General features: G+C 35.5%; 1 protein-coding gene across 1 annotated transcript in view; it reads left to right on the top strand.

Annotated features, from left to right (window-relative positions):
• The window catches only part of KCNH7 (potassium voltage-gated channel subfamily H member 7), a 150,659-nt gene that overhangs the window by 103,083 nt on the left and 29,687 nt on the right, over window positions 1-17,889 (top strand). Inside the window, exons 6-7 of the mRNA XM_040227937.1 lie at window positions 95-494; window positions 7,846-8,045. Coding sequence (XP_040083871.1) covers window positions 95-494; window positions 7,846-8,045 — 600 coding nt within the window. The remainder of the gene's footprint in view (window positions 1-94; window positions 495-7,845; window positions 8,046-17,889) is intronic.

Genomic DNA, 17,889 nt, shown 5'->3' with positions numbered 1-17,889 from the left:
ATTTTTGTAACCTATTTCTACTTACGTTGCTACACAGGAACATACACTGAATTGTCTACCAACTGTTTCTGATCATGCACGTTTATTTCCACAGACAACAACATTAATTGGTCTTTTGAAGACAGCTCGACTCCTTCGTCTTGTGAGAGTGGCCCGAAAACTTGATCGATACTCAGAATATGGGGCTGCAGTTCTAATGCTCTTAATGTGTATATTCGCCCTGATTGCTCACTGGCTGGCTTGCATTTGGTATGCCATTGGGAATGTAGAAAGGCCCTACCTGACTGACAAAATCGGCTGGTTGGATTCCTTAGGACAACAAATTGGGAAACGTTACAATGACAGTGACTCAAGTTCTGGACCATCCATTAAAGATAAATACGTCACAGCACTTTATTTTACCTTCAGCAGTTTAACGAGTGTGGGATTTGGGAATGTGTCTCCTAACACCAATTCGGAGAAAATCTTTTCGATTTGTGTTATGTTGATTGGCTGTAAGTAGATTTCGCTTTTGTTATCTATTAGGATAAAATAATAGTACAAAATCAGTGTCTCTAAAACATTTAGAAGAAGGCAAAGAAAAAATTATAGAAAGTTGTAGAGATAATGGGATTAAATATATGGGTATTTTATTTTACCAAATCTGATTCTCTCTGTGAGGAGAGACACCAAAGATCTTGCATGACCTCAAGAAACTATGAACATAAAACTAGAGTAACATGGTCCTTGGGATTCAGGAATTGAGACTTGAAGTCCACTTTTACTGATGCAAAAATGTGTCTATTATATTTTTAAAAATGTGTCTGTAATTTATTACTAATGGTTATATTCTGTAATATTTCAAGCTGAGACCAGATTAGAATAGGAAGGACTCTTTTACATTACATAACTAGATACACAGACATTGGTAGATAGATATAGATATGTAAATATCACCCTACTAATTATAATGTAAGCTAATCTTTCATATATACACATATGCACATATACATATATATATATGTATGTTTGTATTTTTCCTTGTCATTTGACTAAAAATTCCTTTGTCTGTGACATTATGCCAAGGACCTAAGTGATTGCCCTTTACCCTACAATGGGTTATGCTATGAGCATCATTTATAAGTTATATTCTTTAGAATAAGAAAAAAACTGTGTAAAACTAAAGATGTTTTAATATTAATTTTAAAAAATCACACTTTGGAACCACTAAAAATAACCTTGTTTATACCATGCAGCAACTGACAAAAGCATGATGGATTTTAAAGTCTGAAAATGAGCATCATCCTTAGATTGCATACAAATTTGAAAATAGATCCAGAGAGTTAATTTTTGAATGTTAATATATTGAGTAATAAAATGTGCTAGGTAAGCTTTATTTATGAAACTTAAATAGATTCATATTAGTATATTGAAATAACTAGTATAGGCAAATAACATTACATTTAAATAACTCTTAAAATATTCTGAAAATTCAGGCTAAGTCTTGCTACAAACCAAAAAGCAGAATTACACTCAGAAGGAAATGGAAGTGGAGCCCACTGGAAAAAATAGAAAAATTCTTTCCAGAGAGACCAAATCTTACAGAACAAACACAGTCCCAACCATTCTGTGATTGCAACTGCTAGTAAATACTTTATAGTGGCTATCAATTTTAGTGGCATTGGTAACAAAGAAAAGAAAAAAAGTATGTTTTTAATTATTTATATGCTCTTTTATTATTTATATGCTCTTTTCATATATATATATATTTCTATATCTGGTATAAATTATTGGAGAAGGAAATGGCAACCCACTCCAGTGTTCTTGCCTGGAGAATCCCAGGGATGGGGAAGCCTGGTAGGCTGCCGTCTATGGGGTCACACAGAGTCGGACACGACTGAAGTGACTTAGCAACTTAGCAGCTTAGCATGCTCTTTTCAAAAGAAAACAGTACTTGAATCTTGAAACAGAATTTCCAAGGAAGAATTTTTTAAGAGCTGTGCCATGCTAAGTTGCTTCAGTCCATGTCTGGTTCTGTGTGACACTATGAACTGTAACCCGCCAGGCTCCTCTGTCCATGGGATTCTCCAGCCAAGAATACTGGAGTGGATTGCTATTCCCTTCTCCAGGGGATCTTCCCCACCCAGAGATCAAACTGTCTTATATGTCTAACCTGCACTGGCCTGAGGGTTCTATCCCACTAGCGCCACCTGGGAAGCCCTTTTTTAAAAAAATATAAATTTATTTATTTTAATTGGAGGTTAATTACTTTACAATATTGTATTGGTTTTGCCATAACATCAACATGAATCTGCCACGGGTGTACACGTGCTCCCCATCCTGAACCACCCTCCCACCTCCCTCCCCATATCATCCCTCTGGGTCGTCCCAGTGCACCAGCCCCAAGCACCCAGTATCACGCATCGAACCTGGACTGGCGATTCGCTTCTTATATTAAGAGCACTAAAGTTTAACGTGTTCACCCCATAGGAATCCTCACCTCTTGTGAGGATTAAGTGAAATGCATGATACTATTTATCGTGTAAATTATTTTAAATTAGAGACTCAGTTCTTTGCTTGCTCTGTGGTGGTGGTGGTTTAGTCGCTTGTGACAACGTGGACTGTAGCCAGCCAGGCTCGTCTGTCCCAACATCTAATCCTTAAATCAGGGATTACTGCCAGTTTTTCTTCTTCCTTTCCTTGTGTCTTTTTCCTTCCCTTTTCCTTTCTTTTCTTCCTCCCTCCCTCTCTACTTTCCTCCCTTCCTTCCTATATTTTTGCCTTTTTGAATATGACATTATGCTATTTCTATTGCTTGTTTAGGAAGAATATTTGTTTCCTGCAGAATTCTATCTTTTAAGAAAAAACACTCTAGTTAATTGGGTTGACTAAGATAATATCCATATTCCACATAATATCTTTTATTTGAATAACAGACTTGCTTCTACAAAACTTAATCAAAATGGGATTATGTAAAGCTTAGCATCAGACAGGAAAAAAAAATTATACATATTCCTAGAGAATTGGATCATGAGCTATTATGCCATAAAAGGTAAAATAAGATTGGAAACAGCAATAATAAGCATGCCTTGAAATTTTCATAGCCATTTAATGTATTTGTGTATATCTACACATGATATTTTCATTTAGACCCAACTGTATTAAGAAATCATTTAATTTTCTGTATTTAGTTCTATTTTTATACTAAGTACATACCCTTCAATTATATGAGTGGTTTGATTAAACCTAAAAATAAAATATAATATCCAAAATATAAATGTAAAGTATTGTATATATACTACTGCAAGTTAAAGTTGTTACTGTCAGTTATCAAGTTGAACTTTTTTTCCCAAAGCTTCTTTAAAACTAATCTTCATTCTAAAATAAAAATTTTAAGCCAAACAAAGTAATCTTCAATCCCTTTAGCAGCAATACAATTCAAGGAAACTAAAAATTAAACATTAAAGGCTATCATCTAATTAAATTCAAATAACTCAGGTACCTATAGATACATTTTTAAAAACTTCTATTTGCAGAGGCAGTCACCAGTTTTGCTGCTGATTGTGTATAGAGAACAGTAACCATAGAATTCTTTTTAAAAATATACACAATTCAAGATGAAAAATAAAAGTATAAGTGGAATTAAATAAGTGAGAATATAAGTTAAGATCACATATTTATATCTATTTATTCTGATATTAATATATAAGTATAATCTTTATTCAAATATTATAAATATAATATACACATTTGATTTTTTAAAACCTATAAACCAGTATATAAAGGCAAATGTATTTCATCTCTGACCTGCTTGACAAACACCTTAGGAGAATTTCTTGTTTTTATAATGTGTAAAACAAAGTAACTGGATTTCTGCCTCTAACCATGATGGAGAAACTGAAACCTTACAATACTCCTATAACTTCTCTTTTAAATATCAGAAAATTAAACAAAGTATATAAGCATTTGGATTTCATCAAAATTAGTAACTTCAGCTTTCCAAAGTACACTGTTAAGAGGAACAAGCAAATGATAGACTAGAAAAAAATACTCTCAATACTCAGATCTAGAAAAAGAATTTTATTTAGAATATATCAAGAATTCTTACAACTCCATAATAAGAAGACAACTCAAGTTTTAAAAAATGAGAAAAAGTTTTAAACAGACATTTCACAAAAGAAGATATGTCAATGGCCAGTAAATACATGGAGAGATATTATTAGTTGTCACGGAAATGCAATTAATGCTCTATGATGGTTAAAATAAGCCAACACCAAATGTTCGGAAGGTTGTAGAACAGCTGGTATTCTCAAATATTGCTGGTGAGAATGTGAAATCACACCAAATTTGGGAAGTAGCTTGGCAGTTCCTTAAACATAACCGCCGGCGTATGTGCTCAGTGGCTAAGCCATGTCCAGCTCTTTGCAACCCCAGTGACTGTATCTCCCCAGGCCTCTCTGTCCGTGGGATTTCCCAGGCAAGAATACTGGAGTGGGTTGCCATTACCTTCTCCTGGCGATCTTCCCCACCCAGTGATCAAACCCTAGTCTACTGCATTGGCAGGCAGATTCTTTACCACTAAGCCACCAGGGAGGTCCAGACATACCACCCAGATCAGCAATTCTATTTCTAATTCTTTCAAAGAGAGATGAAAATGTATGCCCACACAAAGACTTGTACACAAATGTTCCAAACAGTTTTATTCATAATAGCCAAAAACTAGAAACGGTGAGATTTCATCAACAGAAGACATAAATGAACTTGGTAGAACCACGTGATGCAAATCTACTCATGATAAAAAAAAAAAGAACAAATTGCTGACACATACAAAACAGAATTTCAAAACTAATATGACTGAAAAAGAAGTCAGACATAGATGAATATGTTCTTTCTGATTCTATTTATATGAACCTCTGGGAAATGCAGACTAATCTGTAATGATGTAAAGGAGCTCAGTGATTGTCTGGAGTTAGCCTAGAAAACAAGTGGGCAAGCAGCCAAGGGACACAGTGGAATCTCCTGGGATGATGAAAATGGTCTACATCTTGATTCTCTTAACAAGGGGGTGTATGCTTGTCAACTAACTGAGCTGTACATTTAAACCAGATTCATTTTGTTGTACCTAAATTATACATCATCAAAATTTATCTTTTTAGATTTGTGTACTAGGTAGGAAAGCATTTTTTATTTATCAGTATGTTTCAACTATTACCCAATGACCCTAAATTCACTGGGATTCCCTGGTAGGCTCAGATGGTGAAGAGTCTGCCTGCGGTGTGGGAGGCCCAGGTTTGATCCCTGGGTTGGCAAGATCCTCTGGAGAAGGAAATGGCACCCCACTTCTGTATTCTTACCTGGAAAATCCCATGGACGGAGGAGCCTGGCAGGTTACAGTTCATGGGAGCGCAAAGAGTCAGACATGACTGAGCAACATCACTTTCACTTTCTAAATTCATTAGTTTGGTGAGCTTCTCAGATTTTGAGTGTGGCGTGCTGAAGTTTTAAATTATACCTGTTTTATTTGTATAATACCTCAAGGTGAAGCAAATCATTTTGGTGAAAAAAGAATTTCCTGTTAAGGAAGGCTAAACAAAATACTGAGTTGAGAGAAATGATTGTATGGTCTGGCAACTTGCTTTTGATTCATATTTTATGCCAGCTGATGGGCATTAGCTAAATAATATATACAAAATAGAATCGTTTTATGCTTTTTTTCTTGCTTACTGCCTTTAGCTCCATTTGCCTCCTAAAAATATAGAAAAAAATGTATGCCTTTATTATAATTTAAAAAGTCATTAGCATAGAATTTCCTTAGAGAAATATATGCTATTCATGTATTCAACTATGTACTTATGATCTAGATTTTGCTGTCCTATCAATGAGTAGAAATACCTGTCTATGATCAAACTAATGTTTGGTTCATTTTTATGGCAGTATGGTGATAAAAACACAGTATTTATTAAAAACAAAAAAAGAATGTTTTCCCTGACTCTTCTTTGCATAATTATGTGGTTTAAGTAAAATAACTAGCATTGATTATGGGCCCTCTAATTAAATCAAGTGAAAATCTGTACCAAACCATTTCCTGAGAACATGATAGATACTTTGGACACTTATCAGCAAGCATAAATATTTCCAACACTAAAGTTAGGCAGAGTAAAATATATTTTTCACATAAATCTCTTTGAATCGTGGTAATCCATTTCAGGCACATATTGCTAGCTCCCTTCTTAACTGTTCATTTACTCAAATTATGCCCAAGTTTTGTTTTGTTTTTTTTTCTTTTTCACGCCTGTGGAAGATACAACCTAAACAGGTTTTCTATATTAATGAGACTTACTGTCTTTCACAAACCCCAATTCAGCCTTCCTATAGATTTCCCCAATATTTTTCCCTTTACATAGATAAAGCACCACCCATTTGTCTGGGACATTCTCTTACTTGGGACATCTATGGTAGACAAGGACCATGCTAACCAAGAGACAGAAATAAGATGGAAAAGAAAGCAAATGACCAAGAAGATAAATCATTTTAAAACACAGACTGAATCTGGCCAAAATGTACCTTAAAAATGATCAAGTGGTTTATATAGGCAATGGTTTGTAAAACATGTTGTGGAAAAAAAATTGTTGGGTGACTATTGTTGAACAAATACTTCGAGGAGTTGCTGTTGTTTTTGTTTTTTTCTTCCTTTCCCCCCACCTGCTTGATACATTACAGTTCCATTACCTCCTCTCTAAGTGTCTGAATATGCCCAAAGCAAGATGTAGGCCATTGTCATCATGTGACTTTCTGTATAGAATATAGAATTTTTTTAGGATTATTAGAAACTAAACACAAATATAATAAGAAAGACAAGATATTTAAAGAGCTTATGTTCAATTATAAATATTTTGCCCAGGAAGCTTTAGAAATGGCATTCTAAGTAATGAATGTTAGTTTTTTTTCTTCCCATAGGTGAAAGAACAAAGAAGTCATTCTATTTTTCTCTGCAAAAATAAAACTATATTCTCATAGTCTAAGCCAAAGATATATTTTTCATATAGAAAGTATAAAAATAATTTTTAATAGATTAAAAATTACATATGCAGAAGCACTCTAAGGAAACTGTGATTTCCTTGAAACAATTTACGGGGACTCCCCTGGCGGTCCAGTGGCTAAAACTCCGGGTTCCCAATGCAGGGGTCCTAGGTTTGATCACTGGTCAGAGAACTAGATCCCACAGGCCGCAAAGATCCCACATACCACAGCAAAGACCTGGCACAGCCAAATAAATGAGTAAATAATTCAAAAAATATTATTCCTTAGCAAATCCTTAAATTTTATAGTAAATTTTTAATATTACCAGGTTAGGCCTGGGGCTGAGGTAGAGTTGTCACAATTCATGTCAATCTATGCCAAAACCAATACAGAATTGTAAAGTAAAAATTAAAAATAAATAAATTAATTAAAAAAAATAAAAAATAAAAAAATAAAAACTTTTACTCCACTCCCAGAATACAGATCTGTGGTAACCCCATGACGTACCTTCTTGTTACATTACAAATAAAATGTTGATTCTAGTCCATAGTCTAGATTGGTTACAGGTCGATATTGTAAACAGTCTGAGTTTTTACTTTAATATAGAATCCATGATGAATTGGGGTATTTTTCCTCTCCAGATTTAACATCAAAATTATAAACTTTACAACAGTATTGACTTAACTACTTTATTCCCCACGGGCCAGTAATAACCCCTCACAAATGGATTGAGATTACAAAATAATAATAATAATAATAATAATCTGCATTTTGAGATTCTGATAAGATATAATATCCCCAAGTGCAGTCTTTCCCCCATAACTTTGTTTTTTTAATCCAATCCAGCACTAATGTATGCAAGCATTTTTGGGAATGTATCTGCAATTATCCAACGGCTGTACTCGGGAACTGCCAGGTACCACATGCAGATGCTGCGAGTAAAGGAGTTCATTCGCTTTCACCAGATCCCCAACCCTCTGAGGCAGCGGCTTGAAGAATATTTCCAGCACGCGTGGACATACACCAACGGCATTGACATGAACATGGTATGTACTACTGTTTCCAAAACCGGAGCCCCTCGGGCATCATAGCTACAGCCAAAATGGAAAAACAGGTTCACCAGCTTTGAACCCCTTGCTTTTGTTTTCCTTTCTCGGATGTTTATTTTCTCCCCTGGAGATAGTCTTTCATTCTCAACTCATGGCATTGCATGGTGCTCTATCTAGTTACACTGTGTGGCAAAGGCATAACATGATGCAAACTGATATAACTGCGTGTAGTAGAGCGCCCACTTCTGGTCAGAGAGAGCATTGCTAAGTTAGGACTTGGGCTTTCACCACATGGCCTAGCTGCCAGAGCCCGCAAAATAGATGGATCCATGTGCATTAAGATATTACAAGTAAACAATAACAACTATAATGCCTCCAAACAGAAATATTTTTTTAAATATGACATTTTAAGGATCTATGGGAGAGGTTAAGGAACTTAAGTATACCATAAACATTTTATAATAGGAAGTTTCATTTTTCTGTTAAGGACAATTTTTCTATATTTTAATCAATTAAATATGTGCCCTTTTACTGTATCTGGTTTAATGCATCTTTCCTTTCAAGGGGGAAATATGTATTCTTTCATAACTCTTAAACAAATTCAACATCAACTTTTCATAACCTTCCCTCCTCTATCAATGCTTAAAAATCAATACAACTAATAAAATTAATTGATCCAAAGAGCTCCTTTTATTATTAAGAAAATTACATATATCTTTTTGACCTAGCTATTTGGCTATAGATATTGATTACTAAAGATAAATTATATGATAAATACAAATTCAATAGCATATCATAGACCTATTAAAAAATGATTAGAATTATGATACCCTCCCATCTAGCTATTCCTCCACTGGGCAAGGATCTTGTTTCTAAGAGTTCTTTAGAAAATGAAATCTTTCAAAGTTAGTGACAGCAACATTATGATACAACTCTTTCATACAACTTATTCAATTGAGATTGACATTTTTTTATTTCATCAGCAATAGCCTAACAAAAAAAATAAAGGTTCAAAATTAACAGTTAAGGTACAGAAAGCATTGCAAATACTGCCAGTTTGAAATATATATTTACATATGATAAGTTTATCATAGCTGTGCATGATTTATTTGATTGAGAAGTAATGGCATGCCATTATAAAATTTTTAATTTCAGGAACTAATCAATCAGCACATTTCATACAAAACCATAACTTAATTCCATGAGTTATTTCTAATTATCCCATATTTACTTGTGAAAATCCATTTGCAAAGTTGATCTCACCAGGGTAACACTTTAATCTCTTACGAAAGTACCTACAAATTGGTCACTTTTGTTTATTTCCATTCATATTATTGTTTAACGAAGATATCAACATTCAGAAACCACAGGGGATTCTCTAAAGCTGGGTTGGCTGAAGCAGTGTCAAGAATCTTTAATCAAAACACATGTCACTCAATTTTGTTGTTCCATTCTGCCAGATTATTTCAATAACAATAGTTAAACATTTATTTATTTTACTTCCCCTCTCCATATTACTCTAGTTTTGTGACCATTTTTTTTTTTGTGATAAAGTCTATTTTGTAAAAACTATTTACCTTTCATTGTTTGACTCTATTACCTATGAATTTGGTTTATATACCACTTGCCTATTTACAATGTACTTATGAAAGATTTATCTCTTTCCTGTCTGCTTCACACCTTAATACATGGAATCACAACACCCACCGGTAAGAACAGGAGGTATTTATATCCAATTTAATTCTCGTGTAAATTGTGGAGAACACCCTTGTGATCTGTCAGGTTTAGAGCTTGTTAAATGATTTCCAATGTTAGTTCTGATCTTTTTTGCATGGTGTAGCAGAGGAAATACAAAGCAAGAAACTGGGGAAGATAACCTGGAAGAGGCCAAGTACAGAATAGAAGTTCTTAACTTGAACAACAACTTGACCTCTAATAATATTTATATAGAGTTTCCCCCCCAACCCACCCACAAAAAGTCACTTATCTGCCCCTTCCTCCACTCTGGTAAAGGGTATGGGTATACGGTTTGCATTAGATAACTGTCATAAAGAAAATGTCATTCTCTTCATCATCCTCTGTCTTCACGATGTAGGAGCTTTTCTTTCCTCTCATCTGCATGCCTGTATTACATGATCCAGGAGTTGTGTGAGCTCTGAACCATGTGCCACTGAGTCTTGCATGTGGTTTTGAGAGCTTGACTTTGCACGAACTTCTTGTTTGTACACAGTGTCTACATTTCTCATCTTGTGACTGCAATGTGAGTAAAAGATCTAAGTGCAATATAACTCTGAAAACTCAGCAAATGGAAGATGCTTGCTAATTAAGCACAATGTGCAAAAGAAAGTTGATTAGAAAAAAGCAACCCTACTCTTAGACTACTGAGAGGTTAAAAAAAAAAATCTTTTTTTTACCTCTAACACCACATTGTTAAATCCCTGTGTCTTATTAGTTTTATTGTTAACTAAATTGTGATTTAATAACAATTTAATGCAACTTAACCTTATGTATGTGATACATAAAAATACATCAAACTGTTGTATTTTACATCAGCATTCCATGTTATTTCATTTGAGTATAACCTTAAATATGATTTATCATGAAACATTTCAGGCCATTTTTGCTGTTTAACCATGTCTAGATGAAGTATAAGATGTTTATTCACACTCTATTAATTGACTGAAAATTCTTTTTCATAGCCCCAAACATTTGATTGCTTGATAGATAGATCACAAAAGATTACAAAGAAATTACCTAAAACATGGAGCCATATTCCTTATTCCCTGTTTTCTTTGCTTTTAGTGGAACATCTATTACCAGAATGTTCCAGAACCAAAAGCATTCTGGGAATATTTATGGGCTTCCTCTCAGTTGAGCCAAATGCTTCAGATTGCAAAAGGAAAGCAGTCAGAATAATGAAGCTAGTGAAAGGAAGATGTCCTTTTGCAAATTATGTCAGGTTTAGAATTAGTAAAAATTGCCTCAGAAATGTCCATAGGTCAAGTTTTGAAAATACTTTTCTTTCTGCAATACTTTTTCAGATTAGGACTGAAGGTTCCTCAATGGATTTCCCAAAAAAAATCAAAGCTGTCTTATAACCCAATCTGAAACTTTCAGACATTATCTAACATTGATTTTAGTTACAACACTGCCAAAAACTGAAAATCACCTTCCGTGTCATTGTAGAATCAAGCCATGCACATGAAGGAACGTGGCTTGGATGAATAAGGACACCAATAACTGTGATTTATCCATCATTCAGGATGGAGAGAAATAAATCATTAATGACAGAAACCGCTCCATAATTTAAAATTATATTTGCATGGAAGAAAAGCCTTTTTGAACATTCAATGACCACTGTTACTCCTTACCTAAAAATGGCCCTCTAATAATGCCTGAATAATAGAAAATATATATATAGAATAAAAATTCAGAAGACCCAAGTACTAGCTATCAATATGCCACTAATCTTGGACAAGTCACTTAACCTGTCTGTAATTTCATTGAACATGTCATTTTCAAATAGTTCTAAAGCACCAAAACTTCCCTTGCTAAATCTGTGAAGCAATTATTTTGGGAGTTTTTCTGCTTGAGGATGTAGAATCTAACCTATCTGCTGCACACTCTTTTGCTCCCTCTGAGTCTCCTTTGTGGAACAGTTATTTCTGTGTTGAGTATTATTCAAAAACCACTGAAGTAAGTGAATGGCAGAATTGTGGATGGCAGAGAAACCAAGGAGACCATTTCAGGTAAAGACAAGGACAGGAATAGAGGCCCTGTTTTGAGATATCCAAGGCAGAATTAAGGCAGATAATCTAAAAACAACTTTATTTTATTTATTTTAAGAAGAAGGGAGAACAGTTGAGTATTTTAGTCTGGGGTGTTGATGCAGAAAAATTTGAGAAACAGATATAGAAAGGAGTTGAAATAAGAACCTAAAAAAAGAAGAATACATTCTTTAGCAGCCAGATAGACAAAGTTTCCTTAAAGAGAGGTAGGAGAAGAGAGAAAAATGATGGAGGCTTTGGTTTTGAGGAATAAAGAAGGCGACTCAATGGCACTCGTACATACCACATGGTCCAGCCCCTTCGTTCAAGCAGAGACTAATTCCTCAGAAAGAAGAAGGTATAGGGTCAGAGACGAGTTGAACAAGGGAGAATACTTAGAGAGTTCAATCAAGAACAACCTAGTGGGCTAAAATTGCTTAGAATTACAGTAGGACTCTTGCTGGGCAGATTCTTTACCACCAAGCCACCTGGGAAGACCCAGAGTGGGACTCTTGAGTGACAAAACATACACTTATAATGGACCGAATGAGCAAAGCCAATGAAAATAGAAAAGCGAATCATGAAGAATGACATACTGTTTAATAGAAATTCCTACTTCCTGGGGCTGATGTGATTTCTAAGGACATGTTAATAAAAATCTGATTTCATTTCTTTCCATGACTCTTTTCCTGCTCCTCTGTTATCTGATAACTCTGACTACAGACTACTACTACTAACTGCTTGCTGCTACTACTAACTACCATCTATTTAACTAGCAACTACTAACACTAACCTGCATCTACAATCTAACTGCATTCCATCAAAACTATTGTTGCACCCATTCCCTATGTTTATTTAAATAACTTCATCTGTGCCAGACTGACACTTTCAAATATACTCCACTAATGTCCTATTTTAATACACCGCAGTGAAATGTAATTTTGAGCTCTTTCAATGTCTAATTCAGCAACTCAGATAAAATAATCCTTGTGACAGTAAGCCACACAGGATATAAAGCAAAATTTATAAAATAGCATATCTTGTCTCTACCATATTTTTATTACCCTTTACTTTTTTTCTAATGATACTTTATATACCAAAGTTGATATAGTCAGTGAGAAACCTTGGACTATTTCATTATAAGGCTACAATAAAATGACTACAAATATGATGCCTTTCAAGTCTGACTAGCCATCCAGTGGGCAGGGACCCTGTTACCAAGAAGTCTTCAGAAAATAAAAACACTCATGTTTAAAGATATAAGCAGCATAATACAATTCTTGCATAGGTGAGCCTACAATTTAGATTGATAATTTTATTTGATCAGTAATAGTTTAACAAAAAAGCATCAGTTCAAAATTAGCAATCACGGTACAGAGAGCATTACAAATGTTTCCTAATATGAAAGACATATGCTCCTTCTCTACACTTAGATAGAAAAGTATAAATCCACATATTTAAAAAGGGAGCATGGGGACTGGCAAAAAAAACAACAACCCTGCATTTAAATGATAATGACCCTGAGGATTGGTGACATCTTTAATTTCTCTGTAAAGAAATAGTTGCTGTTTAAGAGTGGAATTAAAGTAATGGCTGTCTGCAATGAACCTTAAAAGATATTTTCATCATCATGCTGATTAGTTGACAGGAATTGCCTGGATCAGCAGAAACTGGATATGTGAAATTTTCCAGTTGCAAGAAATCTACTATTAACACACATACATGACAATTGTATTTAGCACCTGAACCTCAGGTGTTTAAGAGAGGGCAAGTCTCATGTCCTTCCCGTTTTTCCTCCAGGCTCTTTATCCTAAAGTCTCAAAAATGCCACAGAGCACAATAATTATACCATCTGGAGCCCCCTGACATGAACAATATCAAGCTTAAGACAAGCATCTGGTATTTTCAGATTACAAATGGTATACATTAAATCATGGTTCACAAATGATGACGGTCACTTCAGGCTGGTCTCCAACCATTATTTAGAAAGACTTGTTTACATTGAGCACCAAACTGCTTTAAGCAAATCAAGTTCAACAGTGGGATCTGATCCCGAGCCATTCCTGAGTCAAGAGAAATAATGACAGCATGGTCTATGGCATTACACATGAAAAATAGTCCTTGCAGAAATACCACACTGAGGCAATGAACACACTTCTATGCTTCAGTTTCTCCGTTTGTTAATGTTCTTCCTATGGTAATAGGAAGGTGGAAATAGTGTTTCAAGTTTTTTTCAACTTCCAGAATTTATGGTACTATTCAAACAGGATTCAAGTACAGTCTCTTATGCTGAAGAGTGATCTATGTTTCTAGATGCTTTCTTTGGAACACAGGAATAATTCAAGCTCAGTACAGTTTAGGATCAATTAATAATCAGTATAGGTGAGCCAATAATGGAAAATAAAGACATCAATGTTCACTTTTAAAATATTCTTTGGAAGCATGAATTTAGGTCCATTAAATTCAAATATTAGAGGAACTTGGCACTTATCTAACTTAATGGAATCAACCCATTCACAATTTATCCCAAAATAAAAGTCCAGTATTTAGTTAAAGAATTTCCCGAGACATTACCAATAGCTTGAGAATTTATATTGAAAATGGATATGTAAATTTCTACCCACTAGACCAGATATTTTTAAATCATTTTTTAAAGGCAAAAATAAGCACAAGTAGTTCATCTTCACCAATTGACCATATAGCCTTAAGGCAGCAGGCTCAGGAAAATTACATTTAATTATTTTTCATGGTTAGACATATTACTATCCATGGAGATGAGTGTGAATGGAAAAAAAGATATATAATCATGCCTCTTTCATGCCAGATATTCCAAAAGAATCTTTTAGTTTGCATCTTGGGCTGCTGTTAGTCACGTGTGTTACCCCAAGAACTCTACACTCAGTTTAGCGACCACCTGGTAAGAATCTTCCTCACTTTGGGCCCAGTCCCTTGTATAGTGCATTTTAACACTTCTGGAGCCATGCTAAATCATTTTCCTCACTCTCCCGGCCATCTTCTTAACTCAGAATGCTCGACAATTCACACAGAACTGAAACACCTCAGTAGTGAGAAACAGCCACCGTGGTGGGAGGGAAAACCGAAGACTCACTCCACACAAGTGTAATTATCGTGCTTGAATCATAGAGGTTCACAGCTAGCCCTTACCTAGTTTTATCTGTTAGTCAGTGTGTGGACACTAGGAAAACAGGGCTTAGTTGTGTTTTCTAAGATGGGAACATTGGCCCAGAGTCTAATTCTAATTTTACCTGCCTTATGTATGAGCTGTGCTGGAGTAGGCAACACCAGAACCAAGTTCAGAATGCTTTATTATAATAAGGCAAGAATGGTTAACTGAGATGTCACTCCTATGAATTACTTATTCATAACATTTTTGTATAGATTTTGGTTACCCTTTCCTTGTCATTTTTAAAGAATTCTTTGTCATTTATAGATATTGATGCTCTGTCTCTCATCTAGATTGCAATTTATTCCTAGTCTCTTTCCAATATGCTGAGTTTGTTTAGGATATTGTCTGGATTTTATTTTTTTTGTTTTTTAGTATCATCCAATTAGTCAGCTTTTCCTGTATACTTCAGAGATCCTGTCCTGTTTCACAAAGGTCCCACTAAACCTGTGGATTACACAAGTAGTTTTCTAGGCTTTGAGCTTTGTTGTATGACTAAGGAAGAAAATTCTGAATTTGTTTGAAATGTAGTTTTATAAATTTTCTTCACATGGATGGAAGATAGGACGTTTTCTTTTGGTTTTACATACCACCTGATTTATACATTAAATTATTAGGTATAATTGGAATATATATTCCCTGATGGCTCTGATGGTAAAGAATCCTCCTGCAATGCAGGCATCCCAGGTTCAGTCCCTGGGTAGGGAAGATTCCCTGGAGAAGGAAATAGCTACCCACTCCAGCTTTCTTGCGTAGAGAATCCCATGGACAGAGGAGCCTGGAAGGCTATAGTTCATGGAGTCTCAAAGAGTCAGATGCAACTCAAGCACAAATATCTTTACTCCCATATTGGCTCTATTCCGTGGTGGCTTAGAGGGTAAAGCGTCTGCCTGCAGTGCAGGAGACCTGGGTTCCATCCCTAGGTCAGGAAGATCCCCTGGAGAAGGAAATGGCAACCCACTCCAGTACTCTTGCCTGGAAAATCCCATGGACAGAGGAGCCTCGTAGGCTACAGTTCATGGGGTCACAAAGAGTCAGACACAACTGAGCGATGACGCACATGGCAATATAAATTCTGATTTATGCTTAATAGCTTTATATCATACTTTGGTATCTGACAAGGCAGGTCAACTCGTACTAATCTTGCTTTTCTTATTTTGGGGAGCATTTGAGAGTATTTATTATTCCATAGAAAATATATGACTATCTTAATTCAATTATGACATATTCCATTTGGGCTTTTGAGATAACCCAGAGATCAGATTGTTATTTCTGGCACACAAAAATCAGAACTTGTAACCAATATCAAAGTTTACTCAAGAATATAAGGCAAATCATAAGAATCATAAGGCAAATCAAGGCATGGAGATCCTTCTTCTAGTATGTGTTCTAAGTTTTAACATTGTTGTTGTTCAGTCACTAAGTCATATCTGATTCTTTGCAACCCCATGGACTATAGCAGGCTAGGTTCCTCTCCCTTCCACTATCTCACAGAGTTTGCTCAAATTCATGTCCATTGAGTCAGTGATGTTATTTAACCATCTCATCCTCTGCTACTCCCTTCTCGTTTTGCCCTCTACCTTTCCCAGCATCAGGGTCTCTTCCAATGAGTCAGCTCATAGCATCAGATGGCCAAACTATTGGAGCTTCAGTTTCAGCAACAATCCTTCCAATGAATATTCAGGGTTGATTTCCCTTAGGGTTGATTGGTTTGATCTCCTTGCTATCCGAGGGACACTCAAGAGTCTTCTCCAGCACCACAATTTGAGAGCATCAGTTCTTTGGTGCTCAGCCTCGCTCATCCAACTCTCACATCCATACATGACTCCTAGAAAAATCATAGCTTGGACTCTACTGATCTTTGTCAGCAAAGTGGTGTCTCTGCTTTTTAATCTAGGTCTGTCATAGCTTTTCTTCAAAGAAGCAGGCGTCCTAAGTTCATGGCTGAAGTCACAGCCCTGAGTGATTTTGGAATCCAAGAAAATAAAATCTGTTATTGTTTCCACTTTTCCCCCTTCTATTTGCCACGAAGTGATGGGACCAGATGCCATGATCTTAGTTTTTTGAATGTTCAGTTTCAAGCCAGCTTTTTCACTCTTTCCTTTCATCCTCATCAAGAGGCTCTTTAGTTCCTTTTCACTTTCTGCCATTAGAGTGGTATCATCTGCATACCTGAGGTGGTTGATATTTCTTCCCAGCCATCTGGATTCCAGCTTGTGATTCATCCAGCCAAGCATTTCACTTGAAGCATCCTGCATAAAAGTTAAATCAGATTTAACATAGGCGGACCCTAAACCATGTGTGTGATAACATAACACTTAAGCAGAACGAAGCACTTTTGGTCATCAGACATAGACATTTTAGAGTCTGGAAGTTACATAGCTTACAGGACATTTTCTAAAAAGTAATGTCCTATAAATCAATGAAATATTTGTTTACTGTAAGCAATTTAAACTAGACACACCCTGCCACAGATAAATGCCACTCCATAGATAAGAGCTGCCCCACACTTTCCGTGTGCTTGTGAAGAGCAGGCCATCAACCTTTGTCATTATCTAGCCACTTTTCTTTCCAGGTATGACTCAGGAAGGAGAGAGAATGAATCAAATACCTGTTGCTAACCCTTTTCTTTTTATGAATTTTATATTAATTTTTACATGACTTTGACATTTCAATATTAAGTTCCTTGCTGCACATTAAAATCATCTGAATATATAAATGTTAGTGCTTCAGACCTACCCTGCAACAGTTATACCAGAATTGCTTGTAGCTATGTCAGAGCGTCAGTATTTTTACGTCTGTTCTAACATGTATCCAGGATTGAGAGCCACTGATTTACAGCCTAAAATAATTATGTCTCCTTCAGTAAGATTTTTCTAATGCTCTTAGA

The sequence above is a fragment of the Oryx dammah genome, unplaced genomic scaffold (genome assembly GCF_014754425.2).
Source record: "Oryx dammah isolate SB20612 unplaced genomic scaffold, SCBI_Odam_1.1 HiC_scaffold_27, whole genome shotgun sequence".
NCBI lineage: Eukaryota > Metazoa > Chordata > Mammalia > Artiodactyla > Bovidae > Oryx > Oryx dammah.
This window is presented reverse-complemented; position numbering and strand designations above follow the sequence as displayed.